This window comes from Strigops habroptila, chromosome 5, assembly GCF_004027225.2.
Source record: "Strigops habroptila isolate Jane chromosome 5, bStrHab1.2.pri, whole genome shotgun sequence".
In the NCBI taxonomy this organism is placed as follows: domain Eukaryota; kingdom Metazoa; phylum Chordata; class Aves; order Psittaciformes; family Psittacidae; genus Strigops; species Strigops habroptila.
Genome location: NC_044281.2, coordinates 75,012,978 through 75,039,734, shown reverse-complemented (window position 1 = coordinate 75,039,734; position 26,757 = coordinate 75,012,978). Strand labels below are relative to the sequence as shown.

At 38.8% G+C, this 26,757-nt stretch overlaps 1 protein-coding gene across 3 annotated transcripts in view; it reads left to right on the top strand.

Annotated features, from left to right (window-relative positions):
- The first annotated feature begins 243 nt into the window (after window positions 1-243).
- Window positions 244-26,757, top strand: part of GFRA1 (GDNF family receptor alpha 1) — a 145,295-nt gene continuing 118,781 nt past the window's right edge. The window contains exons 1-3 of one of the 3 annotated variants that reach the window (XM_030488152.1): window positions 244-813; window positions 1,890-2,192; window positions 3,467-3,550. In XM_030488152.1, coding sequence (XP_030344012.1) covers window positions 774-813; window positions 1,890-2,192; window positions 3,467-3,550 — 427 coding nt within the window. In that variant the 5' untranslated portion in view covers window positions 244-773. The remainder of the gene's footprint in view (window positions 814-1,889; window positions 2,193-3,466; window positions 3,551-26,757) is intronic. The other 2 variants (XM_030488151.1, XM_030488150.1) reach the window with 2 other exon arrangements.

Here is a 26,757-nt window from a genome sequence, read left to right as displayed (position 1 = left end):
GCCCCCCTCCGGCGCTCCGCGCCTTCCGTCCCAATTCCCGCTGCCAAACTTTCCCACCGCTGCCGCCAGCGCGGCACCTTCCTCCGGCGGCGGAGACGAGCGCACCGCGCAAGCTGCGCGCCCCCCCCCCCGCGCACCGCCTCCCGGCGCAGGCGAATAAATAAAGTTGCGGTCTGGGGAGGGTGGAAGAGGTGAATCGCCTGCGGGCGGCTCGGGCAACCCCCGGGAGCCGCAGCCGGGAGCTGCAAGTGTCTGCGGGGCTGCCAGCGGCTCGGCCCGGGTGCGGGGACAGGGGCGGGCAGACGCCCCGGATCTCGTCCCGTCCCCCCGTCACTCCCCCCTCCTCGTGTGCTCTCGGTCCCTCCCTGGGAACAGGCGCTGCCCACCCAAGGAGGCGACCGGCGCTGCTGCCCCGCTCCCGCTTGCTCACTCGCACACACATATACCCGTGCGTGCGCGTCTCCCGCTCCCTCAGTGAAGTCGGGGCTTGTGTTTCCAGGTTGCTCAGACGTGAAATCTAAGGGAAAACGCTCAGCGTTTGCGTCGCTGCTCCTGCCGCTGGTGCTGGGAGCGGTGAAGAGGAGAGCGGGGTGGGTTTTTTTCGTTGTTTGGTTTGGTTTGGGTTTTTTTTTTTTTTTTTTTTTACTTTCCCTTAAATTCAATGGATCTGAACTTGGAACCTTTGGACCTCGGCGATTTTGGAATATCTTCATGCTGATCTTCCTTGTTGTGGCACATCAGCTTGTTTGGGGAAACCATCCGAAGACAGCAAGATGTTTCTCGTTATCTTGTACTTCGCTTTGCCCTTTGTGGGTAAGTTGCTGGCATCTGATTTCTGCCTGTACATCGCTTCATAAAGCAAAGCGTGGGGTTTATGGGATCGATGCCTGACGGTTGTCAGTCTATTGTTTAGGCAGAACAGTGAAGTTTCCAGTAGTTTTTATGGCTCTGCCTCGCATCAGTTAGCCCAGTCTACGTTTAAAGCTGTGGGAGACTACAGACTTAGATACTCGCCTGTGTAACCTCTTGTTAAATTGGGTTCTCGCAACTTACAGGGAAACTTTTCATTTTAATAGAATAAAGCTGCTTGTGGAGGTGGGGGGGTGACAAGAGCCAACTGAAACGTCTTCACCTGATCCTGGCAGCCTGCCCGGCTGCGAGTGGTATGCAGCCCAAACTGGTTTCCTTTCCACAGAAGATGTGTGTTTCTGTGTGTGTGTGTGTCTGGGAGAGCGTGACAGGGGGCACGATGGAGAGGGGAGAGTTAATGCAGTTTGCTTTGTTCTCCTGCAAAAGCATCATACGTGGAGAGAAATGGAGGGGGGGAGTCATAAATTCTACCTTTATACATGTAGAATAAGCAGAAACGTGTACAGCCTTTAAAAAGTGACTGATGCAAAAAGAGGCTAATGCCAATCTGCGAGGAGGATACTTGCCTCTCTGAGTGGGTTGTTTGTGGATGTAATTGAAATTACAGCAGAGCTGTTGCGGAAAGTGAGGCTGAATATTTAACCCCTCGGTTAAACACTTGAACGGAAAGGTTATTTGTTCCACCAAAGTGGATCTAAGGAGTAATGAATGCTTGTTTTGTCAGGCACATTAACCCCTGTGGATCCTCTTTCCTTTTTGTGTTTTCTCATAAATCACCAACCAGGGTTAAAACATCCTGGTTCCTTGGGCTCCCACAAAGTGGATCTAAGACCACGAAAGCCCTATGTGCTTTTGGGGTAGGGTAAACCCTGGAGGTTTGCAAGGTGCTGCCCATGGAGCTGGCTGCTTGTGCTGCGTGAGGAGGTACTTTGTGCTTCGCAGACACCTGCTTTGGAGCTCTGCTTAAATCAGCCTTATCCCTGAATGAGAGTTTGCCGGTTTGTGTCCTCTCTCTCTAGATGTACTTCTGTCCGCAGAAGTGAGCGCGCTGCCTGGAGGGGACCGCCTGGACTGCGTGAAAGCCAGCGACCAGTGTCTTAAGGAGCAGAGCTGTAGTACTAAATACAGGACACTGAGGCAGTGTGTAGCCGGCAAAGAGAGCAACTTCAGCCGGGCGACAGGCCTGGAGGCAAAGGATGAATGCAAAAGCGCCATGGAAGCTCTTAAGCAGAAGTCTCTGTACAACTGCCGCTGTAAGAGGGGCATGAAGAAGGAGAAAAACTGCCTGCGCATTTACTGGAGCATGTACCAGAGCTTACAGGGTACGTTGCAAAACACAGAAACGTTACACTCCCTTAATGCAGGGTGTGATTTTGCAGCCGCTCACATCCGCAGCTAGCTACAGCCACTGAGGCTAAACCCAGGGTCTGACCCTGTAATTCACATTGTGCTCTTCAGCTGCAAACTGAGGACCTTTCATCCAACTCAAGAACAGCTGCTGCTCCGTCTCTTGTTGTTGGGAAATCCACAATGAGGGTTTCCTCCAGGGGACCCAGCTGACCTTTCTAAACCAGAGTCAAAAGATAAGGGCACTAGCAAGTGCAAGAGCTACAAAAACAGTCATTTGGAGACATTTTCCTAATAATATTTGAACTCCTTAATTAGGACTCACCTAACAAGACCACTGGAACTAGTTTCTTAGCTCTTTGCTGAAAGTTAAATGTAATACGAAGAGGAGCATTGCTTTAAGGGGAAGTTTATTCTTTCCTTTCCTGTGTTTACTAGTGATATTCCCTGGGCGTGCTGAGGCAGGAAAAAAAGGAAGTTTGTGAGTGTGTAGAAGTGCCAGTTAGAAGGGTTATGACAGTGATTGACTGGGGAATTCTGTTCCTGATGTTACTGGCAGAGTTCTCATAGTCTACTGAGAACAGTCAGGTCCTTATTTGAGATACATAATGTTTTGCTCTAGCCCTGGAGTTGAAGATGAAATCTTTCATTTCAGTGTGGTCCTCATTTGACTCTTTCCTGTAGCTGCTTCTGCAAAAGGGGAAGTCATCCCTTTCTGTTCATTTACCCAGGCATCAACTGGAACATTTTAATGAGTCAATACATACTTCTAACTTGTGTAATAAATTACCCTACTACTCTTGGACATTTCTGTATCACAAAAAGTTTCCCTTCCAACGGCATCTTGTTATGAGTGTTTTATTCCAAAGATGCTCATTTTTAGCTGTTAGATGGGCTGCTCCTCTAAAGAAGAGCTTTGCTGTTAGAGTGAATGAAGGGGAACATCCTTGCTGCAGCTCCTCTCCTGCTGGCATGAGATGGGACAGTCCCTGTGATGTCACAGGCTGTCTCTGCAAATTATGACCTTATCCGTGGAGGAAGGAGAGAAAAGAACTAGTGACAGGGATAAACAACTTCTTTCAGATGTCTTTATACATAATGCTTTGAGGAGAAACAGCCACAGAAACAGGTTAAGGGGGAGCACCTTTTGCTGTTACAGAGTAACTTCATTTCAGAGTAAAAGTAAAAAACAAAATCTTACCCTGAATTCTCATCTAAGAAAACAAATCCAAATATGTTTTGTCTTTAGGAAATGACTTGCTTGAAGATTCCCCTTATGAGCCAGTTAACAGCAGACTATCGGACATATTCAGGCTAGCACCAATTGTATCAGGTAAGCAGACTTAAAATTCTATAACTGAAAGGTGATTAGAATCTGCTGCTTTGTAGTTGAACTGTGGAACATGCAAGCAAAACTCTCTTGAATAATAAGAAATGTTAAATGGTTCTGGGTTTAGGAAGTTCATGATATAGTTGCACAGAAGAAAATACTAATTGTTTGTGAAACAATAACTAAAACTGAAAGAGTGCTTGGCAGGATGGCAATTTGTATTCTTTTTGAGTCATTCCTGACAATAAATGCTAAATTTTCCTGTAGGTGGCAATCTGATTCCCTGTGTTCCTAATTTACAAATCAGTTCCTTTTGGGGAATGTGGTCAGTGCAAGTTACCTCCCATTGACATTAAAGAAGATCAGAAGATAAAGCTTTCAAATGTTTGCATAAGGGAATGCTTTATAGTTTCATACATTTTTGTTTAAAAAAGCCTTAATTCTAAAATTTCTTCTTTTCTGGAACTGCCTGTTTAAAAAACCTGTTCACAGCTTCCTTCCTTGCCTAGTTTTTCTCTGAACAATTTTTGCTGCTATGTGGCTGTCTTTCAGAACTTGTTTATAGACATTTGAATAAGCTGCTCGGTAATTAAACTATGCTGTTCGTTTATTAGCCTAAATTACAAAGATTTTGGATCATATTTATTAAAACAATGATTTTAAAGCATTCAAAGGGATTACAGGTTGGAATTAATTTTCTGTTTTGGAGTGTCAGAAAGTCTTACGAGAATGCAGTCTGTACTCAGGACCTTTGTTTAGTTCCATAAAAAATTCAATGTGCACTGTGTAATGTGTAAGGCTGACAGTGTTGAAGATGTAGTTAACTGACATGCTATGGATAAGTATTAGTAGATGGCTCTTCAGAAGAAAGAAGAAAAGAGCAGAGAGAGTAGCTTGACCAATTTTCGGAAGTACTTACTCTTTTTAGGACCCTTAGTCTCATTAAAAGCCAGGGGGACTTAGGTTGTTAAGTATTTAATGGTACAGATTTTCAAAGGCATATAGACACATAAAATGCAGATAACTGCCCACTGGGATTTACAGAAAGGACTAAGTGATTTAAATAGGTGTTAGATGCCCAGGCAGTTTTAAAAATTCTAAGTACTTAATGCATCTTTAGCTATCTTAATGCCTTTGAAAATCAGCCTTTTAGTCACTTTTCAAAATGTGACAAGAGGTCCAAAACACACACATCACTTAAAAGCATTACCTAGTTTGGTGAGGAGGTCTGTTGGAGAAAGAGTAGAGAACAAAGATTAATTTCTGAAGAATCTTTACTTATTTTTTTGCTTCAACCCCCAACTTAATACAAAACTAAGACAAAATCAATTCAGAGGAGTTCCAGGCAGTTTTATTGAAGTTTATGGTCAGCCTGCTGAGGGCCTAATTCTAACCTACCTCAGCAATTTTATGGTCTTCACAGAAATACCCTATACACATTCTTTCTGTGTGTTTTTTTGATTCCCCATGTTCTTGCAAAGTAATTATCTTAAAAATGTACAAATTTATTCCCTACCTATTCCGTGCAGCAATGGAATAAGACATAGTTGCCATCAAGTGACGTCCATCCTACCACTAGTCACTCAAGATGCTGGTGGACTGGTTAGGACTCATTCTGTGTTACTAGTACGCTCCAAGCTGCTGTTCACTTTGTCACAAGTTTCAGCTTTACAAGGATTGGAGGGCTAGATTCATAGGGAGCGATAGCCAAAAGTTGTAATACAGTGGAAAACCACCAGTATTTGGAAGTACTGTAATCTGAAAGAAAAAGATTAGCAAAAGCATTTTTCTTATCGTCATGGTTACTACTGCAAGTTACATTCTTTGAAGCTGCCTGATCTTACAGATTGTTTTTTCAGGGCTCTGCAAATACCCTGAAGAGCAGAATTGGTAATATTTTTGTATCATGGTTAAAACAAACCAAACCAAACCCCTGTACAAGCGGTGTTGGCAGGGGTTTCATGACTGGTACTCTGCTGGCATGGTCATTGTGTTTATAGATGTTGCTGCAGTATTCACAATCATTGAAGTTACTTGGGTGTAATTAAAAGCAGTGATTAACCCTTTCACAAAGGCCACTCTGTGGTACTCTGTGACTTGGTATATATCAAGTGTAATGCTTTTGCCGTATTTTTTATTTTATTTTTGAGACAGTATAGAAAATCACAACAGTTGTCTTTTGTGGAACAGAACAGGGGAAAAAACATTGGCTAAGATGACTGGTTTTTGTGTTGAAGTCTTTTGTAGTGTACATAGGTTTAAGAAATGGAGGATTTTGTAGTTTCTCCCTAGTTCTTGTTATGATAATAGAACAAGTGGTGCAGTTGTGTTACTAAGGCTTTCTTTTATATATTTAAGCAGTCTGTATTATACTGGGACTACTAGTGTAGTCTAGAACTAGAAGGGCATGCTAAGTGTTCTATATAAAATTTAAAACAATGTCCAACAACACAGAAGAGAAAAATCTAAACCCACAAAATTACTTATCATAGTACTAGCTGTTAAGTCTGAGGTATCGTATATTTAGAGACTAACAAAAAAATAATTGATGGCTAAAATACGAATGTGAGTTCAGTGTTTGATTTACTTGTGAGGAAGTATCCTGAGTATTTAAGGGTCTGGTCTTCCTTTCCATCTCACTAAGTTCATAATTAAGCTCCTTCTGTAAAGTTAGTTGTCTGACCCCTCACATGGTCAAATCTAGGACTGTGAGTCTTCCTAGTTGAAGGACAGGGCTGTCTTGTGTTTTGTTTTGGGCATATCTAGGTTTGAATTTTCTTCAGAGCTACTCTGTCTGATGTGGTGCTTCTGCTTCGAGAGTATGAATTTCTTGCTGGTAGGCAGCTCTTCAAATGGCTGAAGACTTGTGTGTGTTTTGGAGAGTAACAGATTTGGGTTATTGTGATGTAAAGATTTTGCTTAAACAGACATTTTTTCTGAAACCTTAACAACTTCTGAGAAGTGAAAACATTTTAAGGCCAGCAGCTTCTGCCACAACTACAGTGCATGCAGAATCTGTTGATGGGATTTCACAGGTGAGTTTCACATCAGATTAAGGATAGATGCTTGAATTAATCACTTACTAAAGCTTTTTTACTACCTGGGGAACAGTTTGCCTCTTGAATTTGTATTGTATTTAACATTGAGCCTCACAACTGGAAGGTATCTAATTATTCTGCTATCAGCTGATACAGTGTAGTGGTCATCTCTGTGGCATCTTGTAAGAAAATATCCTGCATAAAAACTGTAGCTTTGTGCTACTGTGCACCTGTAGAAATAAATGCAAAATATGCGTTTCTGAAAAGTCTCATTCATTTCAACAGAAAATGGGGAGCCACTAAAGCTGAATAAAATGCCTTAAGCCATATCTGTGAAGCGGTGTAAATAGAATACTTAATGTTAAAAAGAATTGGCTATTTAGATTGAAGTATTTAGGATGACATAACGCTCTCCTCCCATGGATTCACTTTTAAGTTAACCTAGTATAAGTTGCCTAATAATTACAGGCTTATTATCCCATTTTTCAACTTTGTGTATCATTTCTTCTTTCTTTTACATCTGTTACAACATCTTTTATGGTGTATGTCCAGAAATAATCTTAAAGAACAGGCTACGTAAATCAGAGTATTTCTTAAAACCAGGTTTTGGTGGTAATCTGTGAGAATTGGTCAGGTACATGATGCTCGCTGTGTCTTGCTTCCAGTTGTTAAAATGCAAGACAGATAGCAATTAATTATTTTGCCAATATTTCTTTTTAGCATAGTAAACTGTTTTGCAAAGTGCATTATTAACAAATGAGAGAAAAAAACTGGCTCATATGATTACATGTGAAAAGGAGTGTTTCCCAATTCTGTCATTCTTATGAAGAGATGTTTACTCTTCAAAAACTCTGGGAATGTTCTGTTGCAGAAGGTATCTGGAAGCTTATATTTAGAAAAGGGTGTATTTTACGGTAATTTTTTAAATTAAAGACAAGTTCAGGAGACAGCACACCACATAGGGCTGCTCACTGGAGTGTATCATTCGACATTAGAACATGGGTAGCGCAGCATATGAAGTTAGCATGTGATTTGCATACAGAATAAGCTAAAAGTGCACATACAAACAGTTTTGGTCAGTAAGACAGCTTTTTATGGTATTTAAGAAGTTGAGTCTATAAAAAGTTAGCAATGCTGTAATTCTCATAAGCTTATGTGTGCTGCTGGCATATAAATCGGGCATCTCTCTGTAGGATTTATGAAGATTGGTCTGTGTCTTCCTCTAGTATCTTTATGTTGTTCAGAAGGAGAGTGTGTTAATTTGTAGTTTTCCCTTCTTCCTCTGAGTTTTTCGAAGTCTTTTAGGCATCCTGTATAACTGGCATTTGCAGATCAGAAAGTTGATGCTGGGAAAGAATGAAGTCCAGTATGCAGAACACTTCCTTGAAGATTTGGCAGACTTTTGTGTAAGGGGATACTTCCCTCTCCCCAGCCTAAAACCTCCTCTGCGTATGGCTGACAGTTATCTGGCCCCTCATTATTATTTTATCCTTCTCAGGGATGGGTTAGAGACATCACAGAGAATGTATTGCATGTGTTTCCTTTGGAAAAGTTGCTATCAGCAAAGGTGGGAGGAAGATTGGGGTTTTTCAATATGAATTCTTAAGACCCAGAGAAACAGAGTTCCTGTGTGCCGTGTGTTTAAGGTCCTGTAGGGTTCATAGATTCATGGAATGGTTTGGGTTGGAAGGGACCTGAAAGATAATCTACTTCCTCATACCTTCTTTTTCTGTTGCCTCTGTAAAGAGGGGCTGTAGAATTAGAAAACACAGTGTCAATAGTGAATTATCTTTGCCCAAACTTTCATAACCCAAAAATTCTTTTAATAAAGAACCGAATGTTTCCCCGTTCATTTTTGCAATTCTTGAACTAATGTAAGAGCTGTGTCCTGGTTAGCAGATCCCTGACACTTTAATTATCATTTGCTTCTTTTTTTCCTACCTGGTAAATTACTTTTGTACAATCCAAATATAGCATTATTAAAATTGTTTATCGAAAAGATAAGTTAGAGTCTCTGTCATAGCAAACAGATCTGCTGCTTTTTCCTTCTCGGGTTTGTGGCATGTAAATTAGTGGCTTCTACCAGGAATTAATACTGTATGACATCCCCAATTCCTAGTGCCTGAGGCCTCTAATCCTGGTTCTATTCTTACGTATGTGTATATTTCAAATGCTACATATTTTACTAATTTAACACAATTTCTTTTTCTGACATTTATGTTAGAATATTTTAGATGCCACGTTTCTGCAAAGGCAGTTTAATTTACAAAATACTAAACGTGTTGATTTGACTATTTACAATGCTCTTGTTAGCTCTTACCTCCCATATCATTGCAGTTCATTAAAAAAATAGATACTTCATGTTAGTTACCTTGCACATTCACCCAATCTCATAAACAATAAACCAGATCTTATTAACTTAATGGGAGTCTTGCGATCTGACTCTGTTCCCACTGAAGTAAGCATAACACATCAAAATCTTTTTATTTGATTATGATGTATTCTGTTTCCTGTTGTAGTATTTTGGCTTAGTTCTGGTTTTCTGATATGAGGTTGAGCCTTTCGATAACAGAAAAGTACAAACATGTTGTTAATTTAGCCTGCTCTATATTTTTCTTTGTAAGGTAATACATTAAAATAATAGCCCTTGGACCAATATGTAATACTGGTTTTACAGTAATATATCCAGACTAACTCTTCTTTCTATAGTGAGAATTTGTGGCCCTTTGCCTGTTGCAAGAAAAAACCCCAAACAGCACAGGCATCTATTTTAGCTGCATTTAACAAAATGAAAATAGTTTGACAAAAATAAATCTAATATGAGCGTGTACAATGCTTGTGTTCTTTGACATTTCTGTCTGCAGATTTTCTTTGCAGAGACAACTAGGCTGGCTTCCAGTCAGATAACAAGTTATCTGGGTGCATAGATACCAGTTGCTGATTTCCACTCCTGCATTTTCATAATCAGATTGGACTTCACACAAAAGAAAATCACTTTGGTGACTGTTGGCTTGCAGGAGCTCTTTGAATTTCCTGTTTTCTGCATTTCTTGAAGCTAGATCTGATTACGACAGGGGAATTAAGTACCTTACTGAAGTAACTGATTGACTAGCTTATAAAGGCAGTGCCTGCGCGCTTTAACTTTGGCAGGAACATGAACAGGCGTTGAAACCCCAAATAGGAATGTGTAAATATCCTCAGCGTAGTCCATATTTATTTCCTTGGTGAGATTATTGGAACTTTTTTGCTAATTTCTGTGAAGATCTGTAAAACAGAAGAAAAGGTCTTTGTTCCTCAAGTATCTAAGATGCACAGCTTTGACCAAATGTAGAGTTTCTTTTTGCCTCAGTAGTCTAGGCAGGCTTTGTCAACCTGTTTCAACATGCGAAACAAGGTGCAATCTATTCCCTGGAAGGAGGAAGCATCTGGTGATACAACACTGAGCATTTATGCATGAGTGTTCAGCGTCCCCTTGAATTCTGGTAGTAGCGAGAGAGAATATTTAGGACTTTTGAACGAAACTTGAAGAAGAGAAGAGTTCTCCTGAAGCCTCAAAGGAAACTGTTGGGAGATGGCCAGTTGATTAATGATAGCCAGACATTTTGCTTACAATGTATAATGTATACAGTAAACCATGTCTTCTTTGTCTAGAGTAGTGTCTTTGGAGAGTGGAATTGCCATCACTTTAATCATTGCAGGAAAGCCTCAATTATAGTGTGGTGGGCCAGATACCAAATGAGCAGATGCGTATGCACTTTTGAGCAGCAAATTGTATATCCTTGTTTCCTGTTACTGGCCAGCTTTATGGTTTGTGTAAGTGCCACACTTACACAAGTTCCTCTGAAGCAGGAGCAAAAGCACACAGGTACTGCTGGTGGTATTGGTGGGATTATGAGGAGAGACCAGGTACTTACTAGTCACTGAGGGAGGGAAGCATAATCTGGTTACCTATGGGGATAATTAACACCATTTCAAGGATGTGGTGAGCAGGAGTGGGCAAGGGCTGCCAGGGGACTTTAGAAACCCAGAACTTGCCAGGATACAGTTTGGCCATGCATGTACAGACCAGTGAGTTGCAGGGGTAAGCAGCTGGACTCAACCAGTCTGCTAAGGGGGCTGCTGGAGGCATGGTATTGTGAAAGTAAGTAGTACTCCGTGGTTCATGTGGCATAGCTTTGGGGCAATGCTGAGCATACTGTTAGGAATATTCTGGTGGTGATAAAGGTGGGGTAAGGATGGGTGCAGAAGAGGAGCCTGTGCTGAGAAGGCGTATTTCTATGGCAGTCTTCATCGGAGGGCTCCTGAGGTGCCCTATCTGTAAACTGTGTCCCCATGTGAAATGCAGAGGACCGTGCCTGAAAGAGGAGTATCCTGCAGCTGTCTCTTGATGACACAGCAAGGTGCAGTTTATGGCAGGCGATTTGCACACTTTACATGTTAAAATATTTCAAAACTTTGTTTTTATAACCCTACTTGTAGTTGACTCTCGAGAAGGGATGACTTTGACAATCTTTGGAAGAGCCAGTGGTATCTGTCAGGAGCTGACAGTATGTTAAAAACGCTAGGAGTAAAATGCTCGTGTGTGATGAAAAGAAATAAAGATTTCTGGATTGTAAGGCAAAACTTACCACAAATAAGTATCCAACATTTCTTATTTTACAATGTACATTATATTGTTTTAACCTTAGAAAGGAATGTCTTTACAGCTTTGATTTTTAGAAAAGTGACCTTTTTTGTTTATGAAAACTAATTCTGTAATTTATTTTATATTAGGGTTTTGGTATTATTTTCCTTTTCTTGCATATTCTGTGGTTGAAACTAATGCAGCAACAATGCTGCCAGTATAGTTAGGGCATTAAGACCATTAAGTTATTTTGGGAATAGTTCTTTAGTTGTCATGATGCTTTGACAATTTTTATCAGTGTCAGGCTATTGTCCTGTACAATCTGCACTCAGCCTGAAATTTAACATGAAATGCATGACACAAAGTGTAATGGCATAGAGATAGTGCTTCCTGCATAGAAATTTGCAGAAATGATGGGTTGTAAAGAGACTTGAAGATATCAAACAATTTGAGTAGGAACCCATAAATAAAGATGAATTTCTGCATTCACTGGTTATACGATTTTATCACTGTCTGGTGTCCATAAAATGCATCTTCCCATTAAAGTTTTGTCATGCAGCTGATGAGGTTCAGAAGTGTTAAAAGCTTCCACTCTCTTCCTTTTAAATTCTGCACCCTAAATTCAGTACTAAAGCTCAGTTCTGCAAAACCAGAATTCACCATTTCCCTGTTCCTCCTCCACAGGAGACAGCACCATGATTCAACCTGTTCCCCAGTCCCACTGCCTCCAGCCCACTGCTGTTTCTTAACATTTAACCCTAGTTAGGCTAGTGCTAACCACTGTCGCTTCCTTGAGCTAATAACCACAAGTCGTCCCTGCCTTGACATACCTTTTCCGTGTACTGCTGTCCCTTCTTTGATTGCCAGCTTTTCTCTCACTGAATGTTAATAACTCCTCCACCAAATCCCCTCCAGCTGTAGGATGTCTGTGGTTTCTTTCTCTGTTGCTGCAGCATGGAGCAGCTCTGCTTTTTCACCTCAGCTACTCACTTCTTGGGAATCTGACTACATTGCTTTCCCTTTCATTTTTACAACAGACTTGTCTTCGCTCTCCTGTCTGATGTCTTTGCTTTGAGGTCTGCATCTACCCCCCTCATCCTGCTCTCCTTTCTCCATTCCCCCAACGCCTCTCTATCTTTCCTTATCGGTACTTCAGGTGAGGCAACACCTTGGTTGTTCTTTGAAAGCTTTCCTTAAACTCTGCTTTTTCCAGCATTCTTCAAATCATTCTCTTACCCTCCCTGTAAAGAATTTGAGTTGTGGTCTAATAAAAGGAGTTGTTCCTGAGTAATGGAACTAATAAAGCCTGGTTTCCTACCAGAATCCTTCATCTCCTGGATGCCCTCAATCTCTGCATGAAGCGAGCTCTTACATTCTCTCCTTGTGCTGTGCCCTCTCTACATGTATTACTTTGTCTCTTGGCTAGTCCTCGGTTCTGTCCCATGTCTCATCTCTCTGGCACAACATGTGCTGTGGCTGGCTTGGTGTTATACACGTGCTGAAGGACTGTATGGCAGGAGGGTCCCCGTTCCCTCTCGGAACATCTCAGAGCCAGGGATGTGTCTGCCTTATCCTCGGCAGGCACTTGGGTCTAAACCTACAGTTTTTCATAAAATATCTAAGATGTTTGTATTCATTCTTCTGTCAAATTCGTTTGAGTATGTCCAGTGGGTTAAAAAAATCACTGGGAGCTGCAGGGGTGTGGAGAAGATAGAGGAGACTAATATTCAATTTACCTACATTTCCTTGATTTTAAAAAACCAAATATGGTTCCTATTGTATTGCTAAGCATTAGACTGTGACATATCTCATCTTATTCTAGTCTCATAAAGTATCTAGTGTGTCATGCTAGTGATATAAATAAACATGCAGTGGACTTGAAACGTACAGACAATTAAGTAGAGTTGATGGCTGACAGTTGTATGAGATAATTGAGCATCTCAGGATTCTCAAAATGGGAAATAATTTGTGCATTTAGGCTAGTTGGCATGAAGATTATTTACTCAGATTTAGAAATGAAACAAGAAAGAACGGACCCATCCAAAAGCTCTTATATAAGAACACATATATTGCTTTTGACTATTTGGATGATACCACCTTGTATTTACAAATGATACTGCACTTTTTAGAGCCATCTTCTTTTTCAGATGGACTGCTTTTAGGATTAAGGACTAAATTTTGCTGATATTTGTTGTGGTAAGGTCATAAACAAAATTAAGAAAGGGGATAGTAGATTTGGCAGTAGGTTCAAAGAATTCAGCTCCCATTACCCGGACTTCTCCAGGCTTGCCACTTGCTAATAGAGTGGAATGTATTCTGCACAGCGGTGGCTTTGCATTAATGAACACTTAAGCAGCAGATTAAAATGTCTGTTTTAAAAATAGGTTAGGATTATATAATAACACAGGGCTGGGATACTAATAACAGTGAAGATAATTTTATTGAGCAGATTAAGTGCAATTAAATTTCAACTACAGTATATGTAAATACAACACCAGATCAAAACCTGGTCCCTGCAGCTTTACTTGCTTTCCTTCACACGACAGGGTCAGCACCTGACAGATAAGTAAATTATCATTTTTATTGTTGTTCATTTTATATTGCCATGGGAATGTACATCATGTTATCTATTAGGACCCAGACAAACATGTCTTTCCTCTACATACACAGTCATGGAACAAGACATGCGAGACAGCGAGGTGCTTGTCAGATTTCTTTAAGGGATTGCAAAGATAAGAGCTGCCTATACTATTCTCAGATGAAAAGTCATGGAAATTACAGCTCTATAATAAACCCATATAGACTGAGGAAGCGTGTCAGTTCCTTCTCTCATAATGTATTTACTTAATTTTAGTCTCCTCAATAGTGAAATAGAGACACAAACTTGCAGCGGTTGATAACACTTATGACCTGATGAAGTAAATTGCTTTGATCCTTTGAGAGGTCAAACTGTCTGTTTCTAAGCAAACGTTCCCCAAGGCTGCTGATGTGTGAGATGTCTCTTCCTCTTGCCAAACGTCCCACCTTCTCAGTAGGAAATGAAAGGAGACTTGCAAAGAAATGTAGTGTGTTAGTGTATTTAATCTTGTCTATAAATTGGTGTGAGAATTGTTGAACACAGTGTTTGGTGTGGTGGTTTATGTTTTACATTTTTGCACAGTTTAAAAATATCTTTCCTGGGTTGGGTAGAAAGGGAATGTATAAACTCTATTAATGTTTAGGGAGAAAGGCATATGATGTTTTTTAATTTCGTCAATAGAGAACTATTTGAATCTGACTTGGAGCTTCATTTAGCTTTTTAATGCATTTCTGCTGTATAGCTAAAAATATCTTTATCTTCATGCCCTTGACCTTTCTCTAAGAGCTGTAGGAAGATTAAAAAGTGTAAATGAGAATAAATTTAGAATTAGCCTGTTTGAAGAAAAATGGTACCAAATGCCTTAGCTATTGGCAAAATGGCATTGTCAGTCCTACAACGTGTCCAGCCTGGCAGAGCTGAGCAAAGCAACATGCTGCTAGAGCAGGCCTCCAGTAGTCCTAGAAATGGGAAGGTTGCTCATTTTCATTCCCCACTCAGTCCTTCCCCTCCTTACAGAAGGTGCCAATTATAATGATGATTTCTGCAGCTCAGATATCTATCCCTTAACATACCCCTTCCCCTCTGGCTTTTCGTGTGTAGTTCACCATGCAACTGTATAAACACTTTCAGTCATTACCCTCTTGGACTGTATTTGAACTAACGATTAAAAGGTGAGGTTCTCAATATATTAAAGACATAGTTAATGGCATAGCCACAGCCATAAATGGTGAATAATTGTGACGAGTGAGCTTTATTTATATATTTATTAATTAAAAAGATGTGTCGGTATCTGGGCATCTTTGACATTACTGGGATACTTCTGAAAACAGATGACTTGTAGCGATAGCCACTGCAAGCAGCCACTCTGCAACGTTCTTAATTATCTGCTGTAAGTTACTCACTTAACAAGACGGAGAATGGTTGCACTTGTGAAGCTGTCGTCTTTAGGGCTTAGGTGCTCCATTGCTGTGCAATAATTATGCAGTCCGATACTCGCTTTCATTTATGCTAATTGCAAGTAAGCGTATAAATTCCTCAGATTATTAAAAAGAGAGTTATCTCCTTCCTGTTGTGTTAAGTCAAGGATTGAAATGTTGCAAGCTTTCAGTCCTACTTTAAAGGGAAGATGTCACCATAAAAATCTTTCAGGTATCAATACTTTGTCAAGCTAAGAAAACAAGAAATGTTCTATTATGCCTTTCAAAACTGTATTTTTAGCATTGCAACTCTACATCCTGATTTTTATCATTATTTTAAACTAATTCAGTGATACAAATATGTGTGTAATCCTATGTAAGCAGACATAATAAAATGAAAATCATACCTTAAAGGCAATCAAGAAGTGACTATACCTAGGACGCTAACAGGAGGCAGAAGAAACTGATTTCATAAATGGCAATGTCTTCTCTAAAGCTATTCTCAGTAGGATCTTGAGAAAAAAATGACAGATTTCTGTAACACAGGCAGTATGCAATATCTGCTTTAGACTGCGAAGAGAAATATAACTTAGAAGTTACACAATTAATTATTTTGTTGCAAAAAGAATAAAATAGAGCTAATAGTTATCTCCCCTTGAGCAGTAATATGTGCTAATTGAAGGGCTTAGGATTGCATTGTAAAGAGTCAATATTCAAGGTTGTAGAACACTTGAAGTGCTTAGTCTCTTGTCTTTAGCCAGACTGAGAAATATAATAAATGATTCTAGACCTGGACTGTGGTGAGAAATGCTACTTCCCACTGCAGCTATCAGAGTGGGAGACATGTAAAGTGCTTGTAACAGATAGTTCCTCTATCTACGGAGCAGGTTGTACTTCTATGGCAAAGTGTGCCACTGATAGATTAGGGTGACAATTCATAGTGTTCCTGAGCGTGAATGCTACGTGTGGAACGAGATGAGAGTCTCAAGGAGCATGTCATAGAGAATTAAGGTTTCTTACTTACTCTTCCTCTAGGTTTTTCAGAGTTTTAAAAGGATTTACAAGATTTGAAATATATTTAAACTATGAAAACCTTGGTATTTCAGTGTAATACTTCACGAATCATCTTTTCCCTAGATTGTAGCTGTGAGCAGTGGTCTAATTCTGGGTAATGACTTTTTGTTGTGTGATGTGATGCAATAACAGAGAAGTATTTAAATAAAATTCTAGAAATTACTGTGCATATTAGGGATTATTTATTAGACTGTAACAGGAAAGCTAGAAAGGTTTTTATGAAGGTGTTAACTTCACAGATGTGTGCAGTAAGTGTATTCTTTTGAGCTATTTATTTTTGAAGAGTGGCAAAAGTATTAAACACATCTTTAAATCACTCTACAGCTATTTAGAGACAAGGTTTTGGCAAGCTGCCCAAAATGCTGTTTAGTAGGTATTTGGGAAGAAGAGAAGTTTTCTTTGAGGTATTTTTACCACTGGGGGACTCCTGTTGTTCATGTTTCTTCTGCACAGTTTGGAGTACCCCAAGTTTGCTTTAAATGATTGAGTTCACCCAAAAGGTGGGGGGTGTACTGGTGTTGGACAAGGTGCAGTCAGCACATTTGGTGTAGAAGATCATATTAATTTTAACTGGCAAATGAAGTGTTTATCTACTTCACATTATAACGCCCAAATGTTAACCCAGGTTGTTCCTCTTTGCCTCTAGTGTTAGCGTGAGAAGCTGCACAGTTTGCGGGAGACATGGCTGAGTTCATTCTTTTGACTGTTTTATCCTTAGTTGTTTTAAGATCTGAATGAGTATGTGCTGGCAGGACTTTAGGTTTTTCATATTAAATGTAAAAGCTGAGCTAATGTATATTTGGCAGACACAAGCACTTGGAGGTCAGGAAACTTATGACTTTAGCTTTTTCTCTTTTGTACAGTTCCTTTCTGACACAAGGCTTGAAATTACATTCAAACACTTCTTTTCCAGGACGTGCTATGAATCAATACTGTACCAGTGCTAAGATAACCTTTGCTGATGTACTTAAAATCTGACTAATACATATATTAAAGGGAGAGTTAAGGTACAAACATATCTCTAATTCTGGACCTGCCTGCCTGGAAAGTTTCTTTTCATAAATCATTCAACAGCAGGTTTACTGAAAGGAAGGTTAGGAGGCTCATTTGTGTAAACTTCCAGACATTTCCTTCCAAATAGCAATTTTCCATTGGAAAAAAGCAGTTATCCAAATTTCCTGACTGTACTCTAGGTTGGTCATTCTGTGAGACCACATTTTTCTTCCTGTTAGGAGTTTTCCAAACCTTTACAGGTAGCATCAGAAGTGCCACCAGTTTGTGTCATTGTGCTTTTCAGAAAGGACTGTGCAGAAGAGGGGCGGGTCTGTATCTGTCTGTTCAAACAACAGTTTACAATGTGTAAAGAGCCAAACCTTCCTGTTTGTGATGCAGTGTGGTGTCCTCTAGCCATAGGACATTAGGTCAGTGTGTTTTTAAAGACATTATCAGCATAAGGCCAAATATTCCCAAAACAGTATTTGTTGCTTTTGCATTGCAAGCTGTGTCACAGTTCCTTTCCTTGTACTAATTCTTCTGTCTGTACCTGTTGCATCGCAGTGAAAGGAGTTCAAAGGTGTTAAGTTCATAGGAAACAAGCATGCAGAAGTACCACCTCACATCTGTCTTTCAGAGCCCATTTATTGTATTAAAGTTAATGAAGTGAATTCTTCAGACGGGCAATCACACTACTGTTTTACTTAATAAAACAAACAAGGAAGAACCAAGTTGCATTTGCTTTATAAGGAAAATCTGTCTTCTGTTGTTTAGAGAATATATCCTGTGATGACTGTCATACAGCATTAATTTTTATGCTATACTTAGAATTTCAATACCTGGATTTCTGGCAGTTTCTTCACTGGTGACAAATGAATGTTGAATAATCAATTGAAATAAAATTTTTAAAAAGAAACATCTGAAATGAGGCAGATTAGTAGAAGGGAAGAAGGCAACATTTTGCATGTGAATAAAATTAGTTTGTTAAACTCTAAATTGGAGAGCTTCGGGTAGTGTAAAAGACATAATACAAAACCCTTGATTGTATATCAAAAAGCTACTCCACTGAGTACCAAACCAAGAGTTGGCAACATCTTCCTGGAGAAGACTGTGTAGTGTCTCTGTTTGGTTGAGAGAAATTACCAGTTTGCTTTCTAAGGTGGTAGAATACCATAAACTCTGGCATTATGTTATACTCTAATACAATCCATCCTAATGTGTAATGGAGCATAAAAGTTATTCCAGTTGGTATTTTTGCTAGCAGTCAGTTGGTTGCTAATGGGAAACAGTGATATGTTATGGAGAAATTTGGTTATATGGAGACCAGTCAGATTGCAGCAGCCATTTTACAAGCAAAATAGTAGTTCTTCAGGACACTCGGCAGAGGGAGAGAATTGGTATTTCCATGTTTAAACCTGTTTATTTCATCAGGTCACATTGTTCTTTGAAGAATGTAGGTCACAGTAATTATAGTAGTGTTGCAATTACTTTTCATTACAGATTTTTTTTTTAATGTGGGGGTTAGGATCAGCTCCTGTGAAATTGTTGTCTTGTTTTCCCATTTGTGTATGGTAGAAACACTGGAGCAAAATACATTTTGTATCATTTTGTCTCTTCATCTGGAAATATTTTTGTTTAATCTGGAGAACCCATCCATATTCATAGTATCAATTATGACATACATTTATTTTAGAATAAGTTTTATGGTTAACTGCAGGAGTGTGTTTTCTCTTGTTTTTAGTCACAGGACAGCCATTTACATTTGATTATCAGGGTCTCATTACGAGTACTGTAGGCCTTCAGCTACCATTGAGTTTCCAGTTGTTTTCCATTAGAGTTGGATCACAATCAGCTTCACTAGAGCAGATTTCCTCCTTCGGCAAAATTTTTGTTAAGATCAAATGAAGCTTTCCCAAGCAAGCTGCAGAATATAACCACTGTCAACAGCGATGTTTCTTTGTGCATTCTAGATTGCAAATATACCTTGTCTGTGTGACCTTGAGATGTTTTGATTAATTGCATCTTTTGGAGCTCCATATGTGTGTTGTGCCTGCTTCGTTCACACATAAAAGGGACACAGCTATTACCTTCCCTCTAAGCTATGTGAGGAAAGAGGACTGTGTTTACCCTCTATGGTAGTTTTCTAAGCTCCATAACATTAAAAAAAAAAATATATTTGTCATGCCTTTGGTCTTCTTCTAAATGTTATTTTTCATTAGTCATAAAAATTATGGGTTAAAAGCTCTCAGAGGTTTTATGCAAGCTTTCATGCAGTAGTCTGATGCCTCTGACAGATAATCCTAGGGAGATCTCTTCCACAAAACAGGACTTGTTCTTGATAATTATTCTCATATTACGACTACTGCTTCTTGGCTTTGAGCAATCTGATAAGGAGACTACATCATGCAGAGTCAAGAAAATTCCTTCCAAGTAGAGGAGATTTTCCATGTGGGCAACTTTTGAAATTAAATATCTAATTATTTACAGTGCAAAGGATGTTCCATACCCTCTTTTACATTGATAAAAGTTCTGATAGTAAAATGTGTGTCACTGTTCAGTACTTCCTGATCTTCTGTCTCATACTGGTAGAAGTTCTTAAAGACCCTTTTAGTGACAAAATAGGTTTTTTGTGGAGCACTTTAATGTCCTGTTTGTGATGTTCATCGTGCATCTTTTTGTGTATTTTAAGCACTGCTGTGATCATTGTCTGGATCTTAAAATTGTTATTCATTTCAGAAGAGGAAGCAGGCTTTAGACAGTTATGGTATAAAAGCTATATGCCTTGTGCTATGAGGAACAAATAGTGCTGAGACCTTGTAGGAAATTCATTCATAAAGATGATGCCTGCATTTTGCAGAACGGAATTGGTGGCCTTATGTTTTGCCCCTAAACTTCATGCTACAGATGGAGAGGATTATTTACGTGCAAAACTCTTTTTATAGTTCAGCAATCAGATAGCATCTGTATTTCTCTCCATTGCCAGACCCTCAGCAACATCTTGTCCTGTTTGTAAAGCCATCTAGTTTATGAAAGTTAGAAGGCTCCCAAACAGAACAAGCTGCTCATATTTGTAAAGTATACAGCTGCTAGATCCAGAGCGGATGCACTGGGAGAGTAGTATTCCCGTCTTTGTTTTATTGATAGTGTTGGCACTTTCCATGCCGCCACTCTGAAAAGACTGCAGCTTTAGCAGTCACTCTTGCCTGCCTTTATACTGGCATGCACCCAAAGAAAAATAAGATAGCTCTCCTATGGCCGCTTCAGTTCTTCAAGATGCTTTAGTCAGTTGAAGTACACTGCTACCAAAAGATGTGAATTACAAGGAAAAGGAGAGAACATAATGGCTACTTCGCCTTCTCTCTCTCTGTATAGAAGCACTGAAAGTTAGAGGTCGCATGTGCAGCAATACACAAGTGCTGGGTGTAGACCTTAGAAGATCCCAGGGTCAGACCATTGAGGTGTTTGCCTACTGGCAGTGAATTTTAGTGCAGCCCCATTGACAACAATATTGCAAAAATTACAGATATTTATCAGACAACTATTATTTTTGATATGTTAAAGCGAATTTGGGTATGTTTGTCACAAATACACTTTTTAAGAACCTCAAATTTCCAGTATATAAATGCTATTTATAATATATTTCTCTTTGATACTGGTCATTTATGTCATTATAAGATTGGCTTTCATAATTTAAAAATAGGTTGAGTGAAACTTTGATAATTTTTTAATGGTTGATTTAAATTACGAAGTTCAACAAGCTTTCTTTGCCTAGTTTATCTGTAGAGAATATGTGCTTTATAAATACTCAGTGCACCAATATTTAAAAGGCCATGTGTTATCTGAGAAAACTCATGCAGGGAATCAACAGCTCTACCATAGGAATCAATCAGCATAGTACTGCAAACAAGGGACCTTTTGTACCTCGACAAGTGCAGAACAGCATGAATTTTACAACTGCTGAGTGTACTCCTAATTTAATTACCATTTAGAGCCTAAATAAAATAATTCTGCATAAAAAATTGTGTTGAAAAAAAAATAGTGACATATAGATCCTATTTATTCAACTATAACTGAATTTGTAATCAGAAGTCCAATTTGAATCACAAGCATTGGGTAAAAGTGCATCTTTTTGGTGGGGTTAACTAGCTTGAGTAGAACAAAGTGCTAATGCAGCTATCTGGAACCTGGGTTATTTTATGCAAGGTATATTTCTGCTGTGTAGGCACTCCCTATGATGCCAAGGTCTTATATATTTAATAAAGGGATTGAGAGCAACACAATTGGGCCATTTAAGGAATTTAATTGAAAAGAAGCAGCATTGTTTCTTAAGAGTTGTTTGAAACAGAGCAGTATATAGTGTGCACAGCACTGTTTTAGTGATGTTTTAGTAACCGACGTGGACAAATTGAGCACATTATAGTTTCTAGGGCAGTGGCATTGGAATACAGGAATAAAGAATTGCTTTTAAAGATCCATAAAATAGCTGTGTTTAGTATTTACTTTTGACTGGATTCAACAAAAGATTCTGTGTTTTCAAGTTAGGGAAATTAATGTCTGCATTATTCTAGGAAGCACTTGACCACAAAAAGTCTTGCTCTGACATAGACTAGAAAACAGATGGAACAAAGGAAGGGCACATGGATAATTTGCATTCGTTTTTCTTTCCTTCTGTTTTGTTTCCAGTGCCAACACATTTTGGTGTTTCTTTGTGTTTGGAGGCTTGTGAGTATTCTATTTCAATGTCCAAGGAACTTGACTGGGCATATTATGGGTTTAGTATCATTATTACTGCTACTAACAAATCTTTGAGTTTCCAGCTTCAGAAAGAGAGTACGTTCTAGGATGTAAACATCTAAGAACAGGAAAGAAAATGGCAAGGGAAACTAACTGAATCCTAACTGCTGGCACCTCAGGTGGATGAAGAGTTTTGTCAGTCTTTAGGTTTGCCTGCTGCAGTCTTCATTTTTAGGCCTGTTGCTGCATAGCTGCACTGAATCACCTGCATCCTATCAGTGTATCAGTGGGTATCAGTGATGTATAAAATGATTCTCCCATTAAACGTGTGTTTGGTAAAATATCGAGAAGTTTTCTGAAGGAAAGGTGAGATGTAAGGGTAAAATCATGGTCAATGCAGTTACTATTTACACTAGTAAAACTTTCTGGATACCTAGTAGGGCTGGAGTATGACAACAAGAATTTGATACTAGGAACTGAATCAGTATCTACACTTTTATTGCATTTCACATCTAGATATTCTGATTATACAATATTTTGCTGCCAATTTAGCATAGTAATGATTACTGTCATTCTAAATTTGTTTTTAAAAGTGTGTTGAAATGAATGCTTAGTAAGAGCAAGATAGTATGTGTAGTGAGTGTCAGTCAGCATCCTATATGAATTCAGATCTTGCTATAAACATTAAATAGGACCTCTAAAATTCCTTATTTATTCTTCATAGGGAATATATAGATGCGATTTCATTACCAGTTGACTTGTAAATACAGTTGAAAGATTTTCTCAGAACGTTAGAAAAAAGATCTGTAAAGTTTAGCAACTTGAATTGTTGACTTGGGACATACCAGTTGTATTCCCTTCTGTCCTGTGATTTTTGGATGAAGAAATGGAATATCCATTTCAAAGAACAGGGTGCTTACACAAGGTGATCCTATTACAAATTGATATTTATATCTGTTTGGCTTTTTGCATGTATTTTTATTTTCATAGAGGATATTACAGAGTAGTTTATCATTTAAAGAAACACTCAGTTTCTTCTTCAGCAGCATAACTTAGATACAGTTGTGCATGTTTTGGGAAAGATCTTATTCACAACACATGCCTTTTGGGGGAGAAATTTCATGATGGTCTATGCTGGTGTGCTGCATCTGTTATAATAGTGAAGTCTGTACTGGTTCTCAAGTAGTGTTTGAATATTCTGGATAGCTGCATTTACAGAAGCTCTTTTCATGATGGAAACTATAAACTACTGCCTTTCTGTCTGATGTGCAGCTGCTTCACATCTTCTTTGTTGGGTATTTCTTTGATGCAATTAGCGATCAAATTTGTTGGTGACACAAAGCCAGATGGACTAAGAATGCTGTTGTGGCCAGGCCAAAATGCAGTGACCTTGAGAAACTGGAATGGCAGAGGGCGTGGGGAGAAAAGGGAGATTAACTGCTTCATAAATGCAAAGTTCTGTAAGGCAAAGGTGAAGAATGGTGAAGAGGGATCGGCAATGGGAGGATCTGGCCACATTGATTAGATTAAGGGCAACTCATTTTCCAGGTCATTGTCTCAGTTCTGTCCTAACATGTCTTTTTATGAAAACAAACATTTCGGACTTCCCAATCCTAAAATAGCACAGATGGAGTGAGAGGGAGCTAATGCACAAAATGAAAACTTTTGAGGGTATGGTTGTAATGTAAGTAATTTACATTTCAAATCTAAAACAGGTGATCTTGCCAACGTATTTGGAGGAAAAAAGTAATCTATATTGCTTTGCTAGACTCAGATAAGTCATCAGTAGCAGCTAGAGGAATGGAGTTTAATATATTTTTATATCCCAGGGAGTTTAATAATACAGCCTAAATATTTGTACTTGAATTCCTTATGCCTGAATTGCATGTATTATAATTAAAAAGTAATTCAATTTAATTCTAAATGAATATAAATTGTGGTATTTGCATACTTCTACTAATAACATGCCCTGTTCTGAATTTGGCTTTTAGTTCATGAACAGAAAAGAGCATTGAACTTCAACGTATGCATTTGAAAACATGACTACTAAATAGGGTTGTCTTGTAAATTCGGTATGAGCCATAACAATGAAAACCTTCCATAAAAATTGTGACTGTATTACTAGTTCAATGCTATTCTTATTATTTTATTTTTACATATATAATCTATTAAAAAAATCAAAGCTAGAAAGCATTCAACATAAGCAAGTGTATGTGGGATTTCTTTGGGGTCATATCTTTTCTTCATGATTCTTTGAGAGCACAGCTGGCATTTATAGCTCTTGCGATAGAGAATCATGCTTTAAAGAGTTGAAGAAGGAAAAGATAAAACTATGGCAGAATGGCCTTGTATTTTACATTGTATTGAAAATGGGATGTGATCTGGGTCTGATATTCTGAAACTTGTGAATTGCAATGGATGCTAGCAAAATGTCTAGAAAATGAATCCTGACAGTGCTGGACTGAGACAGTGGAAAACATCTTCAATTGTACATGCTACTTGGAGGCAGAATAGACACCAAAGCAAAAAAAATGGCAAGTAGAGGCTTGTTCCTAATCATAAAAAATGAAAGGAGTCCAAAAGCAGGAAAAAAAAAAAGGCAAATCTTTTTACAATATATCAACACCCATGGTAATTCAGTGGAGCAAAAATAGCACCATACTGCCATAATTGGTTTCCATGACGCAGATCAAAAAGAAACCCAAAGACCTGGAGAAAGGAATTATACTTCTATGCAGAACCTTTACTGTTACCAAGAAACACAGGCCTCTTCCTCAGAAGAAAAATATTTAGGAGACATTGAAAATCACACGTATTGGCAACCTGGCAGCTCAGTAAATACAAGTTAGTCTGATAAGTCTGATTTTTTTTTTTACTAGTTGTATTTAAAAAAAACAATTTTTTTCTATTTTTTTTCCCAAAAATCCATCAGTAGAAAGAATTGTATTCTAAACTTTAAAGTAAAACTTCAAGCTTGTCCTAATTTTGATACTGACTTACTATGTCCTTGTGAAGAAATCATACAACTCCAATGGTTAAATATTCTCAGTAATAACGTGGGTACAGAGGAGCAATCTTTATATAAGTCTTATGAGGACCTCAAATGATAGGCAAGTGTTTTGTCACTCCTCTTCTGCAGCAGAAGTTCTGCTGTAGGATGAGATTGAGCAGTGATAGTTTGTTCTTTTAAATAGATCCACATTGAGACATCCTACTTTACCTTTCTTCATTCAGATATGTTTTGTATAAACAGAAAAGCATACTAGAATTTCTGCGATTTCTCTCAAATATAATATGAAAATAAACATAGTTATGTAATGTTTTGCTTTTGTACAAAAGACAGATCCTGAGCGGTATTATAAAATGATTTAGTCCTTCTTTGAAAGGTAGCAGAGCTTTGGCTCTCCATTCTAGGATGCAGTGGAGAGAAGAGATTCTTCACTGATTCTTCACCTGGCACAGGCTGCCCACAGAAGCTGTGGCTGCCCCATCCCTAGTAGTGTTCAAGGCCAGGCTGGACGGGGCTTGGAGCAACCTGGTCTAGTGGAAGGTGTCCCTGCCCGTGGCAGAGGGTTGGAACTGGATGAGCTTTAATGTCCCTTCCAACCCAAACCATTCTGTGATATGATTCTCCCTAGATGAAAGTTGCAGTGAAGCTGGGATGCATTTTGTAATGCTCCCTGTGTATAGGAAGATCTTTCTCACTTCGTGCAGTGCTGTGTTCAATACGTCGACCTTCTCAGTCCCTTCCTCTCTTTTCCTCTGTACAGAGAGGTATCTGTGTCTATATCTATCATATCTACCTACCTATATATCTATAAAAAACTGCCATAGGCAACTGTGGGTTGCAACTGAACAGGGTGCAGGCAGTGGTGTGTAACGGTGCTGTTTGCTTCAGAGCGTATCTGTCTGAACTGACTGTCTTGCAGTTAAAATGGTTTGCTGCTTTTTAGACTAGGCAGTAGTAGGGGACAGGACAAGCAGGAATTTGCTGTCGGGATCAGAAATAAAACATGCTAATCTTCACTTTTTGTAAGTTAGTGTTTAGTATCCTGAGCATCCATGCCCCTACGTGAAAGAAATTATTTCTTGTTCGCAGCCCTTATCTCTCATCCGTAAATTACATCACTACCAATGAATTCCATTTAATGCAACTAATTTCTGGGCAGGAACCCCATAAAATCACAGTGTAATGATCTGCAACAGGGTGATCTTTCCTGTGTTGCATCTTGTATTATTTCCTTCTGAATCTTATTTTCTAAAATGAGCTGAAAAAGTGATTGTCTTTTGGGGTTCATATTTTTGGTTTATTTTCTTTATAAATGCACCCTGTTCCATAATCTTTCTTCAGAATGTGGTTGTGGGTGGAAAAATAGTTGAACATACTTATTAAGAAAAGATGAAGAAGCTTCATCAGTTGCCTAAAATGTTTATAATGTCTACGTATTCTATCCTGTCTTAATTAGTTTTACAAACTATGCCAATTTACACACAGAGGTTGTCTGGATATTAGAAAGTATTCAAGTGTAAAATAAGCATTAGGCTGATGCTCTTATGCTGTTATTTTAGAAATACCTTTCGATTTATTCTAAGAAAAGTGGTTTGTTTGGGCTTTTTTTTTTATCTGAAGTTAGAGCTTTTATATACCTGCACTCTATGATGTGATTTACCATCCGGTTAAATGGACTAACCAAATTAATATCCTAATGAGTGCAGTTTATTTTGGAAGATAGATTATTGTCCTGTTTTGT